General features: G+C 63.4%; 1 protein-coding gene across 1 annotated transcript; it reads right to left on the bottom strand.

Moving 5' to 3' along the window:
* Positions 1-3,492: 3,492 nt before the first annotated feature.
* LIN28A (lin-28 homolog A) lies at positions 3,493-14,813 on the bottom strand (the record flags this gene model as incomplete). Its single annotated transcript, XM_084222799.1, has 4 exons — positions 14,414-14,813; positions 13,451-13,629; positions 4,664-4,848; positions 3,493-3,706 (listed from the first exon to the last, which is right to left on the bottom strand). Exons 1-4 carry the CDS (start codon positions 14,442-14,444, stop codon positions 3,493-3,495), a joined length of 609 nt encoding a protein of 202 aa, XP_084078925.1. The 5' UTR covers positions 14,445-14,813.
* Between the last annotated feature and the right edge of the window lie 1,216 nt (positions 14,814-16,029).

Genomic DNA, 16,029 nt, shown 5'->3' with positions numbered 1-16,029 from the left:
TGGTATAAAAACAAAAATAAAACGAGCAGAAGGGAGGGGGAAACCTGCAGCAGCAGGAGCTGAGGATGTGGCTGCAGGGACTCCGGCAGGAAATGTCTTTGGGAAGCGTGAGTAACTGCTCAGGGGTCACCCTGAGCCCCCCACACACACACATTCCCCCACATCCCCTCCCTCCCGCCCCGTAAAACTTCACGGGTTGGACACCAACGCTTTGGTTGCTAGCAGTAAACATGGATTACATTCTTCCGTCTCCTCGTGGACATTTTTTGGGACTCAAGGCTTTCGCCCCAGGGCAGGCACCCCCTTTCGAGGGTGTCTTTGTTTTATTTCTGATACATTCAAACACTCCCGTGTCGCAGCGGGACCCTGAGCGTGCCCCTTCCTCCCTGCCTGTCCCCTCATGCATAGTGCCCGTGGGCAGGGTGGGCCGTGATGCAGCAATTTAGTTAATTATTGTCAGCAGAAGGGAAGAGCCACAATGGCCAACACCAGGAGATGAGAATCAATCCCATCTCCTCCAGCGTGGCTTCCCAGCACAGATAAAAATCCCTGTTTTCTTAGATCCCAGCACCCTGGGGGAAAGCTGAGTGATTCCCTGTTTGCTTTGCCCGGGGCAGGGATGGTTACAGAGCTCCCACATCCATCTCCCTGCTCCATAACCTAGTAGATGCTTTGGATATTTTATATTTTTTTTCCTTTTTTTTCTTTTTTTTTTTTCCTCTTATTTTTGTAAACAATAACCAAGGAGAATACTGAGAGAAGGTGGAAAGGTTTACAGAGGTATTTACACACACTAGACATCTGACAGAGAAATCACCAAACCATTAGAGTGGGAGCAGGGGGGGGAAGGTCCTACATGATCCTTGAGGATAGACAGGAATGAGGGGGAGAAATACAGGGGTGAGGGGGGCAGATACAGGGGTGAGGGGGCAGATACAGGGGTGAGGGGGCAGATACAGGGATTGGGGGGCAGATACAGGGATTAGGGGGGCAGATACAGGGATTGGGGGGCAGATACAGGGATTGGGGGGGCAGATACAGGGATTGGGGGGCAGCAGTTTCCCTGGCACAGCCGAGGTGCCGGGGGGAGGCCAAGAGCCACCCCCAAGGCTCTATTGCATTTACCCCGTCAGACTAAAGCTGTTTTCCTGAAGCAGTTTTGTACAGATCCCGTTGCTAGTCAAAAAATAAAAAGTCCTTCCCCCCTCTCCCAAGAAGAGCCCACCACCTCACCCTAAACTACGGGAGCGGGGCAGGGAGCAGCTGGGGGCTGCTCTCCATCCCCCTCAAGGCCCACGAGCTGGGGGGTCTCTGGGCAGCCTCAGCGAGTCCCCCAGAGTCCCCCAGCCCTGGGCACGGAGTGGGTGCTCCTGTCTGATGCAGCCCTGCCCCACAGCTAAACCTACTGCTACTAAAACCCAGCAGAAAACGTGCCCACGGCTGGACACCCTCCCTGGGAAGGCTCCAGCCAGCCCCTGGGCTGCGAGAGGAGTGTTCATACCCCAGAGATTCTCCTAGCCGTGGGGAGTCAGCATTGGAGGGAGGCCAGGAAGGAGAAAAGGATGGAGCAGTTGCACCTGCCCTGTGCCAGGAGGCCAAGGACAGCCAGCCCTGAGCTGGAGGGTGAGGAGGGGCAGGTACTGAGGGTAACCCTGTCTCCCAACACTCCCTGGTCACTGTCTGCTCTCCCTCTGTCCCCCTGCATGGGGCTGGGACCCCCATCCTGGCCCACCAGCCTGCTGGGAGCCTGTGTGACATCCCAGCCCACGGGCAGCAGGAGGACTCAGGCACGGGGTGCACTGGAGTGTTCCATCAGCTGGAGAGTCAACAGGAGAGAGAAACAGAGCACAGGCCCCAAAGCACCAGGCTGGGAGGAATTCAGGAGCTGGGGGCTGGCAGGGGCTCTAGCCCCTGTTCCCTGCCCGTGGCACTGCCTGGCTTCTCCATCCCCACACACAGATCCACAGACCCAAACGCCTCCACCAGTGCATGGGGAAGGGAAAGAGACCACTACAATACAGTTACAAAGGAAACAAATCCCAAACATAGCAAAAAACACATTTGAAAAGCTCGACAACACGTCAGCCCACCTAGCAAACATCCAGTGAGGTAGATCTACACTTCCAATACAAGCTTCATCATTTCTTTGTGCTGTTAGAAAAAACCCTCCTCTCTGTCCAGCACTGGGCTACAGAGGCATTTTATCCCTGAGATTGCTCGAATACCTGAGAATAAATTGCAGGAATTATGTCCTTTCTCTCCTTTTTTTTTTTCTTTTTTCATTTTTTTCCTTTTCTTAAAGATTAAAATATACAAAAATACAAAACCAGAATATTTATATTAAAAAAAAAAAAAAGAACAACATACCCAAAAACAAAGACGACAAACAAACCCAAAGATACGTCATTCACGCACGTCCTAGTGCAGCTTTCACTTGGCCTTGGCTTCGGGGGGCTCCCGGGACAGGGGGGGTCCACAGGGGCCAATAAATACAGGCAAGGCTTGGGGAGGGCCCTGGGGAGGGGGCACGGCAGGACAGCAGCCACTGAGGCTGTCCCTGTCCCTGTCCCTGGGGAGGCTCAGCCCCAGAGGCAGCGGGCTCTGCAGCGTGGGGTGGGCAGGAGGAGCACAGGGGTGTCCCCAGCTCAGGGGTGTCCCAGCTCAGGGTGTCCCAGCACAGGGGTGTCCCCAGTTGAAGGGTGTCCCCAGCTCAGGGTGTCCCCAGCTCAGGGGTGTCCCCAGCACAGGGGTGTCCCCAGCTCAGGGGTATCCCCATCTGAGGGGTGTATGTCCCCTCTGGGCTGGCACTTGGGAGGATCAGGGGAAATAAAGTGTTTTTCCTTTAGCTTGCTGTCCCCCAGGCTGCAGCTCGCAGCCCACAAACTGGTGGTGTTACTCCAGCCCCGAGAGAGGATCCATTTCCTCCCAGACCGAGCCCAAGTCTGGGCTCTGCTCTGTCAGCAATGGAGCAACCGTGGAAAAGCCACAAATCCTCGCACGTCCCTGGAAGTGAGATCCCCGGGGAGCAGAGGGAGCCGCGGGGCCGGCCCACGGGCACTCCCTGGTGCTGCAGGGAACCTCTCCCTCCTCTCCCCGGGGCAGGGGCAGAGCGGGTCCCCCAGCCCACCCTGGGTGTGCTGAGCCTCTGTGGAGCTCGGGAGAACGAGGAGCCACCAGCTCCTCCCTGGGGTGTTCCCCCTCTGCTCCTCCTCCCCTGACACGACTGCCTGGCTTAACTTAGGAAAAGAATAAAGGTTAATCGAGTATTTTTGGGGGTTTTCGCCGGTTGGGTGCTGCATTCCCCTGCTCTGGAACAAGCCACCGTGATGCTAACAGGGCTTTTCCCAGCCTGGGCGTGGGGGAAAGGTCTGTGCAGGGACACCAGGTCCCCGCTGCCAGCACCGCCACCTGCCCTCCCCAGCCCCTGCCCTGCCCCTTGCCTTGCCAAAGCCTTCTCACCCCGGTGGGAGCCCCCTCTCGCCGCCCCCGGCATCATTCCCGGCTCTCGGGGAGCAGCGCCGGGCTGTGCATGTCCTCCTCCTCTCGGAAGTAGGCGGGCTTTCCCTGCGAGCTGGGCGACTGCTGCGCTTTCGCGGGGCAGTTGGCCACCATGTGGCTGATGCTCTGGCAGAAGTGGCACTTCTTGGGCTGCGGAGGGAGCTTGCACTCCTTGGCGTGGTGGTCCAGCCCGCCGCAGTTGTAGCACCTGGGTGAGGGGAGGAGGAACAAAATGAGGTGGGAGGATGCTGGGACCGTGCCTGGGACCTAGCTGGCTTCTTAGCCAGAGCTGGGCTCGGCTTTTGGGGTGGCTGGTGGCCCCGGGGTTGGTTGCAGAGCCCCAGCTCCAGCACGGCTCAGTGGTGCTGCTGGTACCCAGGAGATGGCAGCAAACCGCTGCACCGGAGCCACGCACAAAATCGGGATGTGGGGGGTTCCACCCCTCTGGCTCCATCAGTGTCCTGGCTCCTGTGTCTCCAGACCCCACTCCCGGGGCTGCACTGCCCCAGGAACAGGCAGAGGAACGACCGACATGCCCAGCTGTCATCGTGTGGGGCGATGCCGAGGGTGGCTCCTCACAGGGCTGCACCTCCCACGGGTGCCACCCTCACACCGGAGCAGAGGGAGCTGCCCTGTGTCCATTTCAAATCCTGCATCCATGTAGGACGGCCACAACCCTTTCCTCTTTCCTTTTCCTTCACAATTCCTTTCTGATTAACCTAAGACCTGTTTAGGAGAACAGCTGAGTGGGGTGGACAGCATCCACTGGGAAAACCGGGATGGGACATCCCGAGGCAGCCAGGATGGAGAGGACGGGAGAGGACAGGAGAGGGGGGATGAAGGGCTGGCCAGAAACCTGCCCCGGGGCTCCATCCCGCCGTGGTCCGGCTGTTTCCTTCCCACGAGGAAGGGCTTCTCTTGGAGGAGCTGCCCGGCCCGGCAGGGCTCCCCGGGCTGCCCGGGGTGTCCCTGACCTCTGCCCCTCCCTGCCGCTCCCCTGCCCCTTCCCCACCGAGCTGCATCTGCCGCTCATTAGGCACCGCAGGAAGCTGCTTTCCCGGGGCCGGGGTCAGCGCCCGTCCCCCCGGCCCCGTGCCCATCCCCGGGGTGCCCGGGCAGCCCCCGGTGCCCGCGGGGCTCGGCCCCACCCCGGCCCGGCCCTCACCGGTCTCCTTTCGATCTGCGCTTCTGCAGGCTCTTCCCCTTGGGCCTCCTCTCGCTGCCGATGCAGAAGACGCCCCCGGGGCCGGTCACCCGGATGGACTCCAAACCTTTGGATGATTTCTTGAAGGTGAACTCGACAGCTTCGCCCTCCTTCAGGCTGCGGAAACCCTCCATGTGCAGCTTGCTCTGGGGAGGGGGCACAGGGAGAGGACGGGGGTCAGCACAGAGCTGGGTGTTCTCCAGGCACAGCACAGAGCCCTCTGCAAGAGCTGCAAATGTCCCCCTCTGCCTGTCCCTCGGTCCTGCTCGTTTTTAAATACAAAGGTAGGAGCCCTGTGGCAAGGCCAGGAGGCTGCAGGCTGGCACTGCCGGCCCCCAGCACAGCTCAGCTCAGCTCAAGCCCTTTAACCGCCTGCAATAATTAATTAAGCAGCCATTTGGCACAGGATTATCACTGCTGGGAGCTTCTCCCATTCCTTCCAGGAACACCACATCGGTTATCACCGCACAATCAAAGCAGGGGAGCCGAGAAAATCCCAGGCTGGGAAGGGGGGGTTGTGAGGTGGCAGGAGAACCCCCCTCCACTTTGGGGGGCTCTTCCATTTCAGCAGAACAAATCCCTAGGGAGCAGAGCTGGGTGAGACGGGCAGGAATCCGCTCCCCCTGTGCCCTGAGCATCCCTGCTGCTCTGCCCGGGGGCAGCAGCTCCAGCTCGGCATCCCCGCAGCTCTGCGAGCCACAACGAGCTCGGGCAGCGGATTCAGGGGGATTTGCTGAATTCAGAGGGAGGAGCAGCTCCCGCTCCTGCCCTGGGGATTCCCAACGCCTGCGCGGCCCTGCATTTATGAATGGAGCATCTCCCATTCATGGCCGGAGAGCTCCCATCACGTGGGCCCGTTCTCCCGTTCTCCCCGCACCGAGGCTCCCGTGAGCGCCTTGCGGGACGGGCAGGCACCGTCTGCTCCCACCCCTGCTCTGAATCTCACCGGGGGTCACGGGGAAACAGCCCACGGAAAAACAGAGAGGGGAGACATGGAGCTGTTGGGTTCTAGGAGGGAATTTTTCTCGGCGGGGCCTTGCAGGACGTCCCTGTGTCCCTGGGCACGAGAGAAGTGGGAGCGCAGCAGAGCTCGAGGAGAAACCCTCGAGACCCCTTTTTCTGCTGCCTTTCCCCTCCTTTTCTGTGCCTGGGGGCCCAGCCCAGGGTGGGACAGACCCCATGTGCTGGGCCAAGTCACCCCCAGGCCCTGGATCCCCTTGGCTGCTGGGACGGGCTCCAGAGTGGCCACAGGGACCCTCCTTTGCTCTCTGACCTGCTCCTACCGCCTCAAGGGAGAGCCAAACCCTGAGCTCTGAGGTCCCAAATGACAACAAGGACATGACAGAGTGCCATGGCCCCCGGTGCCCACCCAGGGCAGGGCCAGCACCACCAGCCCCTGGCAAACCCCCCAAACAGTGACCAAACTCTGCTCCCCACCACCAGCCCAGCTGCCCTGTGCTCGGCATTCCCCGTGCAGGAGCTCTGTGCCCAAGGCACCAGCACATCCCAGGGGTGCCCAAGGCACCAGCACATCCCAGGGGTACCCAAGGCACCGGCCCATCCCAGAGGTGCCCAAGGCACATCCCAGAGGTGTCCCCAGCACATCCCAGAGGTGCCCTCAGCACCTCGCTCAGCCACCATGAGGTGATTTGGGCAATGGGAGCTCCCCCAAATGGGGAATTTATTTTCCTCATTCTCACAGCAGCCCCCGGGTTTGAGGGTAAGGAGGGGCTGAGCATCGCTCCCTGGCACGGGAGGCAGCCCCGGGAGCTGGGGGACGAGCCCAAGCACCTCCCGTGGCTCCTCTCAGGGCGTTTACAGCCCCAGCTGGCCCAGCTGTGTTTACACTGCGGGGATGAAACTCCCAGGCGCTCAGCCCCGAGCTTCGGGCTAAAGCTGAGCCGTGCCAGGGGGTCCCCAGCGCCCGGGCTGGGCCCCCCGGCTCAGCCCCTCCTTGGGCACCCCCGCCCCTCCGCCAGAGTCCAGCCTCACACACCCTCAGCCCCGCTCGGAGGAAGAGGAGGGATGAGGCAGAAGCTGCCACAACATGACGGGGAAGCGATTTATTTTCCAGGAGCGGGTGAGGATGACAAGCACCCCCAGCCCCCTCCGCCAAAAGGCCAAAGGAAACGCCCCCTCCCCGGGGAAGGGGGGGACAGAGGCTGGGGCGTCCCAGCTCTCCCCCCCTCCCCCCTCCCACCGCAGCCTTTTGATGTGCGCTGCAGAGTGGCCGGTGGTCCCTGCGCATCCCCCCTGCCCCCTTCCCAAAACACACACATTGCTGGCATTCCTCTGTTATCAGATAGGTAATCAAACTGCAGCCCATTGAATTAGCTGCATACCTCCTGCATCTGAAAGGAAGGGGCCCAGAGCCCCTGTCCCACACCACACACAAAGCCGGAGCCTTCCCAGGCCTCCGCACACCCACACCCCCCCCACCCCCAAAAAATAAAGAGAGGAAGGGGGGGATTGGAGCGAGCCGGGGATGCTGGGGATGAGGGGGAGCGCAGGGGAGGGCCGGGGCCGGGAGCCACCGGCCAGAAGAACAAAGGGCCGGCGGCGGCCGCGCTCCCGCTGCCCAAATTCCAGGAGTTCCAGGCCCCGGCGGGGGGAGGAAGGGTGGCCGGCGTGGCCGCGGGCCCTCTGACCCCCTCCAGCCCCTCTCAGCGCCGTGCCCGGCTCGCCCCGGGCGCTGGGTTCGGGCTCTGGGTGCCCTGGGCAGCCGCGGGCTGGTCCCGGGGGTGGCTCTGGTTTGGGGGGCGTGGGGCGGCCCTGGGCTCGGGGTCACCAAGCGCTGCCATCCCAAAGGAAGCGCAGCCCAGCGCCGGGATCTCCTCGTGGCCATCGGGCCCAGAGTTGACCGGGGGGGACGGGGGACGGAGGCAGAGCTGGCACAGCTTCCCCAGCGGCCCCCGGGCACCTCAGCGGGCACCTCTGCCTCTCTCCCCCTGCCTTCCCTCCCTCCCCGGTGATTTAGGGCGGACAAAGCCGCAGCACGTGAGCGCCCGAGCGCTCCCACCCGCCGGGCTGGCCGCCCCCCCGCACACGGGTGCCTTCATCCCTCCTCTTCCTCCCACCCAGCAAACCCCTCATCGCGGATCCCACGCTTGGACGCGCTTCCCGTCCCGGAGGGATGACACCGTGGGGCGCCCCAAAGCCCAGCGCTGTCCCCCGAGCTGCCGGGCTCGGGCTCTCCCCCACCCCGCCGGGCTGCGGAGGGGCTCGGCCGGCCCCGGGGTCACCATTGTCCCCGCGGCCTCCCCAGCGCGACACAAGGGGACGTTTATTCCCGGCCAGCCCCGGCCACTCAATCAAACCATCTTTGTGTCCAGCGGGGCCCGGGGCGGAGCAGCCGCTGCACCTCGGCTCCGCAGAGCCCTTTAAACTGAGATCCCTCGGAAAACCGGCCGGGCTGGGACGCTGGGCTAAGCCCGGCTGCAGGAACGCTGCTGGCAGTGCCCAGCTGTGCCAGGGCAGCGTCTGAGCCCTGCCCAGAGCGTTTCGGGCAGCCCAGCCCCACCGCAGGCAGGCTCTGTGCCTCAGTTTCCCCCAGCCTGCAGAGGAGGGTCAGGAAAAGCCGCCCAGGGACTGCTGAGCCCCCGGGGGGGCCGTGCCCCCATCCCTGGGGTACCCTGCCCACGGTGACCTCTGGCTCCGGTGGCACCGTGCAGCCCCACCCTCCCCTGCAGCCCCCAGAGCCGCAGTGTCCCTGTCCCTCTGATCCCTCCTTCCGCGGTTCCAGGGCACCGGGACCCTGTGGGGGCGCAGGGCAGCCCCCGGGGCCGCCCTCGGCCCACCGCGACCCCCGAGGGCCCTCCCGGGGGAGCATTCCCGGCCGCAGGGGCTGCGCTTTGGCTCAGCCCGGGTGTGGCTGGCTGTGGGGCTGACACTTGCCCGGTTCCCGAGCTCGGGGGCTCCCGTCGCCACTGGACGCGGCCACCGCGGTCCCACGGCCGCAGTGGCCCCAGCCCAGCCCCGGCAGAGCCGTTCTCCCCTCGGCCGGGCATTCCCGACGGCAAACAGCCCCGGAGCAGGCAGGGCAGGGCTGGGCAGGGCTGGGCAGTGACCCGAGCCCCAGTCCCAGCAGGGAAATGTCCCTTTGCCTTCACAGCCTGGGCCTGGATCGCTCCCTGTCCCCAAAGGCAAAGCCCTGCCCCGTCCCCGGACCCCACAGCAAATCTTTCCCGGTGCCAGGAGCTCCAGGGACGCTGCTGCTGCTGCTGGGTTTGGGTTTTGGGAAGGGCCTGGAGCAGGAATCCCCCCGGCCCCTCCTGCCCCCTGCACAAACGGGGATGTGCTCGGCAAAGGGGAGATGAGGAGGGCGATGCCTTTGGAGCCCTCGGGGAGAGCGCGGAGATTTAACAAAACACCACCAAGGCTTTCCTCTGGCTCCCTCCCCGTCATCTGGTGCAATATCCCTAAGGACCCCTACCGATTTCAACTAAAATCAAAATAAAGACGTTTCCCTGGCAAAGTAGCGATGTTTGCTCCTAATTTTCCACCACAAGTCAGTAAAATTAAACTCTAGATAACAACTCCGAGAGAAAAAAAAAAAAAAAGAAAAAAAAGGCATCTACCACAGAGTTTAATCCACCAGTTTCCTGTCCTAAATCCTTTTAGCTCCTTTGGTTGTATTTTTTTCTCCCCCAAAACTCTCCTGCACTTCCCAGGGGCAGCTAATTGGGATCAGTGGCTGCGTATTAATTTCGTGCTCCCGTCTTAAAGCAGGAGCACGGCCCGGAGCAGCCCTCGTCTCCCGACGATGATTTCAGCTCCATCCCGCTAATTCTGAGGAGAAAGGGAACAGGGAGCGGGGAAAAGGCAACGGCGGAGCTGGAGGAGGGGGCGGCGGGGCCGGGGCTCCATCCCGGAGCAATCCCATTCATTTGGGCCATTTTATCTGGGAGACCATTCCAGGGTGTTTTCTCTCCCTGGGGCAGGGAGGGGGAGCTGGGGGAAGGGATGTGCCTGCGGCCATCAGTTAATCTTTAGACAGAGACAGGAGGCTTTTTTTGTGTGTGAGCGTCTTGAGGGAGTTTCAGGGGTGGAATAAAGCCGCTCTCTTTCAGTATTGCCCATCGGGACGCGGCGCACAAGCGGCGCAATACAATTTCGTTCCAGCGGTTATTTAAAAAAAAAAAACCCTACAGAATAAACAAAACCCAAGAAATTGCTACTACCCCTCTCCCCCCCAAAAAAAAAAAGAAAAAAAAAAGCAGAGATTCCAACGAGCATTTCTACCCCAGGGGATCTCTGCGGGGGTTCCCTGCTCCTTGCAGGGGGGTTGGACTAAATGACCTTTAAAGGTCCCTTCCAACCCAAACTAATCTGTGATTCCCCGATCTCTTCCTTCCCCGGGGTGGGGGTGACCCTGCTCCAGCGGAGCGAGCACGGGGAGCAGGAAAAGCGAGATAATATTGCCCGTGTCCCTCGAGGATGGAGCGTCACGGATTCCCCATCCCCTCGCTGCCCCCCAGCCCCGCAGAGCCCAAAGCCCCCCAGATCCTCAGCCCAGAGCCCCCCGGATCCTGCCCCCAGCCCAAAGCCCCGCTCGGATCCTGCCCCCAGCCCAAAGCCCCGCTCGGATCCTGCCCCCAGCGCAGGGGAAGGCAGCAGGGAAAGGCGGGGTGCTCCTGACAGAGGAACTGCTCCTCCTGCCTTTCCTGCACACTCAGTCGTGGAGCTGCCTCCAAACACGATTTTTTTTTAAAGGCCTCCCGTCATGCTCACGTGAATGATTATCTGTGTTATCCTGGCTGCACACACGGGGTGGCACAGGCACAGGTGGGTGACAGCCCAGGTGGGCTCGGCCGTTTCCACTCCCCCCATCCCATCCCATCCATGCCCTGCCCGGCCGTCCCTGCCCTCCATCACGGGGCACAGGAGCCCCTCCCGTGCTGGGGGTGCCCACGAGTCCCACCCTGCCCAGGGAGTGCCAACCCCAGCCCCAGCAGGTCTGACCACAGCTTTGTGTCCCCACAAGGACAAGCTGGTCCGAGACAGCAGAGCCCAAACCCTGCAGCCACCAGAGCCCACGGTGCCCGGCGGAATTTCTTGCTGAAACCACAAGAAGGAGCAAAAAATCCCGACTAACTGCATTTATCAGGGATTTAGACCTGCTGGCTGGGAGAAAGGCTCGGAAATGCGGAGCCAAGCTGTGAAGAGCAATGATTTCCAGGCACTGGACATCCTCTTCCCTTCTGCCCCCAGCCAGAGACAACCCAAATCCCAGCCCAGCTGCTCAGCACTGCTCTTCCAGCTCCAACCAGCGGCGCCAAGCCTTGAATTTCTCCTTTGCCTCGTTCCATGCTGCCTTCCCAGGCAGCTCCACACTCCTGTGAGTGATGCTCAGAGCCCGGGAGCCGCATCCCGAGGGGACCACTGCACCTTTGTGGCCTTCACCATCGCCACCAGCCCAATTTCTGCCACCTCGAGATCCCCATTTTTCCTCGGGGGTGCTGCTCAGCCCTTGGCCTCCCCGGGACGATCTGCTCTGCTCCCCTCTGCTTCATCCCTCCTGTCTCCTCCCGGCCCCCAAATGAATCCATCTCCAGTGTCCAGGGGAGGCATTTGAACCCAAATGCCTCATTTTTAGCTCACAATGCGAGGGAAAGGCAGCCCCGAGGAGCCCTGTTAGTCTCCTGTCCTGCCGAGATTTTAATCTCTTTGTGATCAGATAAAGGCAGAGGGAGATGGAGACGCGCTCCCTGCAGAGAGGGGCCATTCAGACCTGGTTCCTGTAATAAAGTGATTTAATAGATCTAAAGAGGCCAATTCCCTTCTTTCTCCCACAATTACTTCCTGTGGGTCATCATTCACATATGTAAATGAAGAGGGGAAGGAGCGGGTTTTGAGGGGCTCTGGAGTGTTAAGCCCCAAAGCCGGTTTGGGGTGCTGGGCAGGGCGCAGCGAGCCCTGAGCCTTGCCCCCCTGGCTTTTGGCGGCTTTTGGCGGCTTTTGGCGGCTTTTGGTGGCTTTTGCCCTCGCAGCCCTGACTCCCTCCCCCGGAGCCGGGTCGACACGGGCTCTCGGCAAGCGCCGGGGTGCTCGGGGTGGGGACAGCGTCGGGACAAGGACCCGATTCCCTGCGAGCCACCCAAAAGCAGCGAGGCCGCCGTGGCAGCGTGAGCTGTTCCCTCTGCAAGGAGATGTTCTGCAAGGAGAGGCGCCGGGAGCAGCTCCGGCTGTTTCTGCAGGAGAGCAGAGACTTTGTGCCACCAGTGAGAGGAGCAGGAGGCGAAACCCGGCCCGGAGGAGAATTCTTCTCCATCAGCCCAAAGCTTCTGGTGGGGCAAAGCCCTCTGCTGCAGCAGGGGAGCCCCCCACACCCCCGGCCTCTCTGCCACCCCAAATAAGCTTCTTTACCCCAGAGCTGCCCGAATTTCCAAGCGCTGCAATCTCTGGCATCCCACGGCTGCCCCGGCCTTAGGAACCGGGGGCACCGGGAGGCTGCAGGGCAGCGGGACGCTCCCGACAGAGACACCCCAGCTAATTCCCTTCCCCTGCAGGAATGTGAGCAGGAGCAATCAGGAAACCAGACTGTCTGGGGGCAATAAACCCCAGGAGCAGAGCGGGAGGCTCTCCCCAGGAGCGCTGGGTCCCGCTGTGCTGCATTGAGATGCAAAGGCCCATTTGCTCTCCGGAGAACACCAGGATCTGTTTTCCCCTGGCTGATTTGGAGCCCTTGACTCCAAAACCAGCTGTGCCTGGGAGAGCAGCTCCTACCAAGGCGCTTTGCCCGTGCCACAGCCAAGGGAGAAGGGACTGGCATCTCCCCTGGCCGTCATTTCCTTGCCAGTCCTGCCTGCGGCCGCCCTCGAGGGCAAGAAGTGAGCGACCCCCGGGGCCCCCTGCTCCAGGAGCTCCTCACAGCCCAGGGCTCAGTCCTGTACCCCCAGCCCCGGGATGGACCCAGTCTGGGGGGCTTTGGGCCCGTGAAGAGCAGCAGCCACTGCAGGCGGCTGCTCCGGGGACTCCCCAGAGCCGGCACCGCGATGCTGCTCTCAGCCATGTGCACAAACCCCCGTGTTTGCCCCAAAAACACCCGTGCCCCCTTCGTGCCCCCTTCGTGCCCCCTTCGTTCGTGCTCGCTGTGCCCCCCAGCCGCTGTCCCGAGGGGAGGGGCGCCACACCGAGCCCCGCTCTGGGCACCATCTCCAAAGCCCTTCCCCAGCCCCGGGGCATCTCCCGGCAGATCCTGCCCCGGGATCCGAGGCGTTCAGCCCCTCATCCACGACTTCCCTCGGGGCAGGGTCTCCGACACGCGTGGGGCTTCCCCGCTCAGCCGGGTCAGAGCCGGACACGGGACTGTCACTGTCACACGGATCCGCAGGGACTCAAACGCGGCGCCTTTGTGCCCCCCGCGCCTGGACAAAGGGCTCGGGCAGAGCTGCCCGGGCCCGGGAGGAGCTCCGGCGGGAGAGCTCCCGGTGCCGCATCCCGGCGCGCTCGGGGCTCCCGGGAGCGGGTACCGGGGCAGCGCCGCCCGTTCCCCGAGTCCCCCGCGGGGTGTCCCCGCTCCGGCCCGGCCCCGCGGGCACCTGCTCCCCCGGCCCCGGCCCCGAGGGGCTGCTCAGCAACAACGACGGCAAAATGAAATCGCTCGGGATCGCCTTACAGCGCCGGTCCCCGGAGAGGAGCCCCGGCTGCGGCGGTGCCGGCCCTTCCACCCTCCCGGGGCGGCAGGGGGGGTCCCCATCCCACCTCCATCCTCCGCAGGGTGCCCCCCTGCCCTCCTCCGGCCCGTACCTGGTGCACGAAGACATCGACGGGCGAGTCCAGGGTCGCGCCGCCCTTGGCGGTCATGGAGAGGAAGCCGAAGCCCATGCGGACGTTGAACCATTTACAGATGCCGGAGCCGTGCAGGGGCTGGGACTCGTTCTCGGCCTTGGGCGAGTCTCCGGCCGGCTCCTCGCCCGGCTTCGCACCTGGCGAGAGACCCACGGAGCCGCTGAGCCGCGGGCTGGGGGGCCGCGAGTGCCCCCGGCCCCGCCGCCCCGCACCCCGCGCAGGGACCTCCAATCCTGCTCGGGGTGCCGGGCTGCAAAATACCCCCAAAAAATCCCCAACCGCCCGAAAAAGCCAACGGAGAGGTGAGCTCTGCCTCCACGTGCGCATGGGGGTCACTTCAGGAAACGAAGGCAGCTCCTGCCAGCACGACCCAGGCAGTGCTTGGAGTGGGAGCCCTAAATCCGTTTCTCCTTCAAAAACGTTAAAAAACGAAAAAAAAATTAAAATCCCAGACTCACGCACTAAAAGACCGAACGAGCAACGAAAAAAATAGCCAAATAATTTTTCTAAAATCAAAATATTAAAACAAAATTTTAAAAAAAGGGAAAAAGCTCCTCCAAAACACCAACCCGAAACCCCCCTGCCCCAGCAAGCCACGCTGGAGAAACTCTCCCTTGCCGTCAGCATCCCCCCCTTGCACCGTCCCACCCCCGCTCCCAAGCACCCCCAGCAGCCGCCAGCGGCCCCAAACTTCTGGGGTCATCCTGGGGCTGGAGGGGGGATAAAACCCCCGATAAATCCCCCCCTGCGAGCCGCAGCGCCGCGCGGGGCAGAGGAGCCGCCGGGCCCGGCCGCGCTGCCGGGGCGCAGCGGGACTGCCCGGGCCGGGCTCGGGGGGGCCCTGCGCCCCCCAGCCGGGCTCTGCCCTCGTTATTAATAATCGCGGAGCCGAGGCGGGCTGCGACAATAATATAACTTAACCTGCAAACTGCTGGTTGGAAACAGACCCCATCCCGACACTCGCTTGCAAATTCCGAGTTGTGGCTGTTACCGCCTCCTCCCTCCTCCTCCTCGGCCAGCTTTGAGGGTATCAGGCCAGCCAAAAAAAAAAAAAAAAAAAAAAAGAAAAAAAAAAAAAGGAGGAAAAAAAAAAAACCAACAAAAAACCCCAGCTTAGACCCCGCCGGGAGGGAGCCGGGAGAGGTTTGACTCCATCTTCACTCCAACAATAGGGGTGGGAGGGAGCGGGAGGGTTTTTTCAAAGGCTCCCAAATTCTCGCAGACAATAGCAGCCCCCGCCCCCCCCCCAGGACCCACCCGCGGGGCCGGGGGGCGCCGGGCCCTGCTCCGCCATCCCGTCCCCACGTGATCCTAATTAACCCCCCCGGTAACAGCGACACATTCCGGGAGGGATTTGCAGCGGGGGCGCTCTGCGGGCCGACCCCCCCACACTTAGGGCACTTAGGGGCGAGGCCACCTGTCAAGGCGAGAGGTGACACCCGGGGAGGGGGGGCTGGAGCCGGGACCCCCGGGCACCGGCGGAAGCTTCCACGTCGTTCCTCCCCCACGAGCGGAGCCACCTGCGAGCCGCGGCCCGGTGGGACGGGGAACCGGCACCGGCCGGGCGGCAGCACGGGGGAGGGGGCGGCTTCCCGGGGCACCGGGGGCTTCCTGCGCCCCCAGCCCCATCCCGCGTCCCGGGAGCGGGGCGCGCACCCCGCACCGTGCGAGCCCCGGGATGCGCAGCCCCCGCGGTCCCGTTTCCCCCGTCCCGGCGGCACCGGCGGCGGGGAGCGATGCCGGGGCGGTGTCGGGGGCCCGGCGCCCCCCGGGCCGGGCGGGGACAAAGGGCGAGCGAGTGACCAGCGGCTCCATTTCCGGCGGCGGACAATGCCCCGGCCGCGGGGGCACAGCGCCGCCCGCCGCCGCGCCCGCGCCGTGCCCGGGGGTGCCCCCGCGCCGCCCCCGAACCGGACCGAGCCGGCGGCGCCCCCCGAGGGGGAGCTGGGGCTGGGGGGGGCCTCTGAGCCCCCCGCGGCCGCCCCACGCGGGGCCGGTCCCGCGTGGTGTCACCGAGCGGAGCACCGGGGGGCACCGCGCGGTCGGCGGGCGGGGCGGGGAGCGCGGTGTCACCCGCGGGGGGACCCCGGGCCGGGCCGGGGCTGGCGGTGAAATCCCGCGTGGGGAATCCCCGCGCGAGGGCCCCGCCGCCCGCGGGGCCGCTGCCGCTGGCCGTGGTGCTGAAGCCGCGGCCCTGTCCAGGGTCCTGGCGGTGCCTTCCTCCTCCTCCTCCTGCTCTTCCTCCTCCTGCTCTTCCTCTCCCTCCTGCTGCTCCTGCCCCGCACACCGGGGACTCCGCGTCGCCCCTTCCCCACAGAGCCGAGCAGCCCCGCTGGACCCACTGACGGACGGCAGAGGAGGAGGAGGAGGAAGAGGAGGAAGAGGAAGAGGATGGTTTTTCTCTGTGGAGGCACCCAAGTGAGCTGCTGGGACAGCCCCAGCCCGGCAGGACTCGCTGCAGGTGGATCTGTGTCCCGCACGGACAGAGCTTTCCCCGGTGCCACAGCTGACCCCAGCCGGTGTCACAGCGTGTCCCC

Source organism: Fringilla coelebs (assembly GCF_963513975.1).
Source record: "Fringilla coelebs genome assembly, chromosome: 28".
Classification (NCBI taxonomy): Eukaryota; Metazoa; Chordata; class Aves; order Passeriformes; family Fringillidae; genus Fringilla; species Fringilla coelebs.
This window is presented reverse-complemented; position numbering and strand designations above follow the sequence as displayed.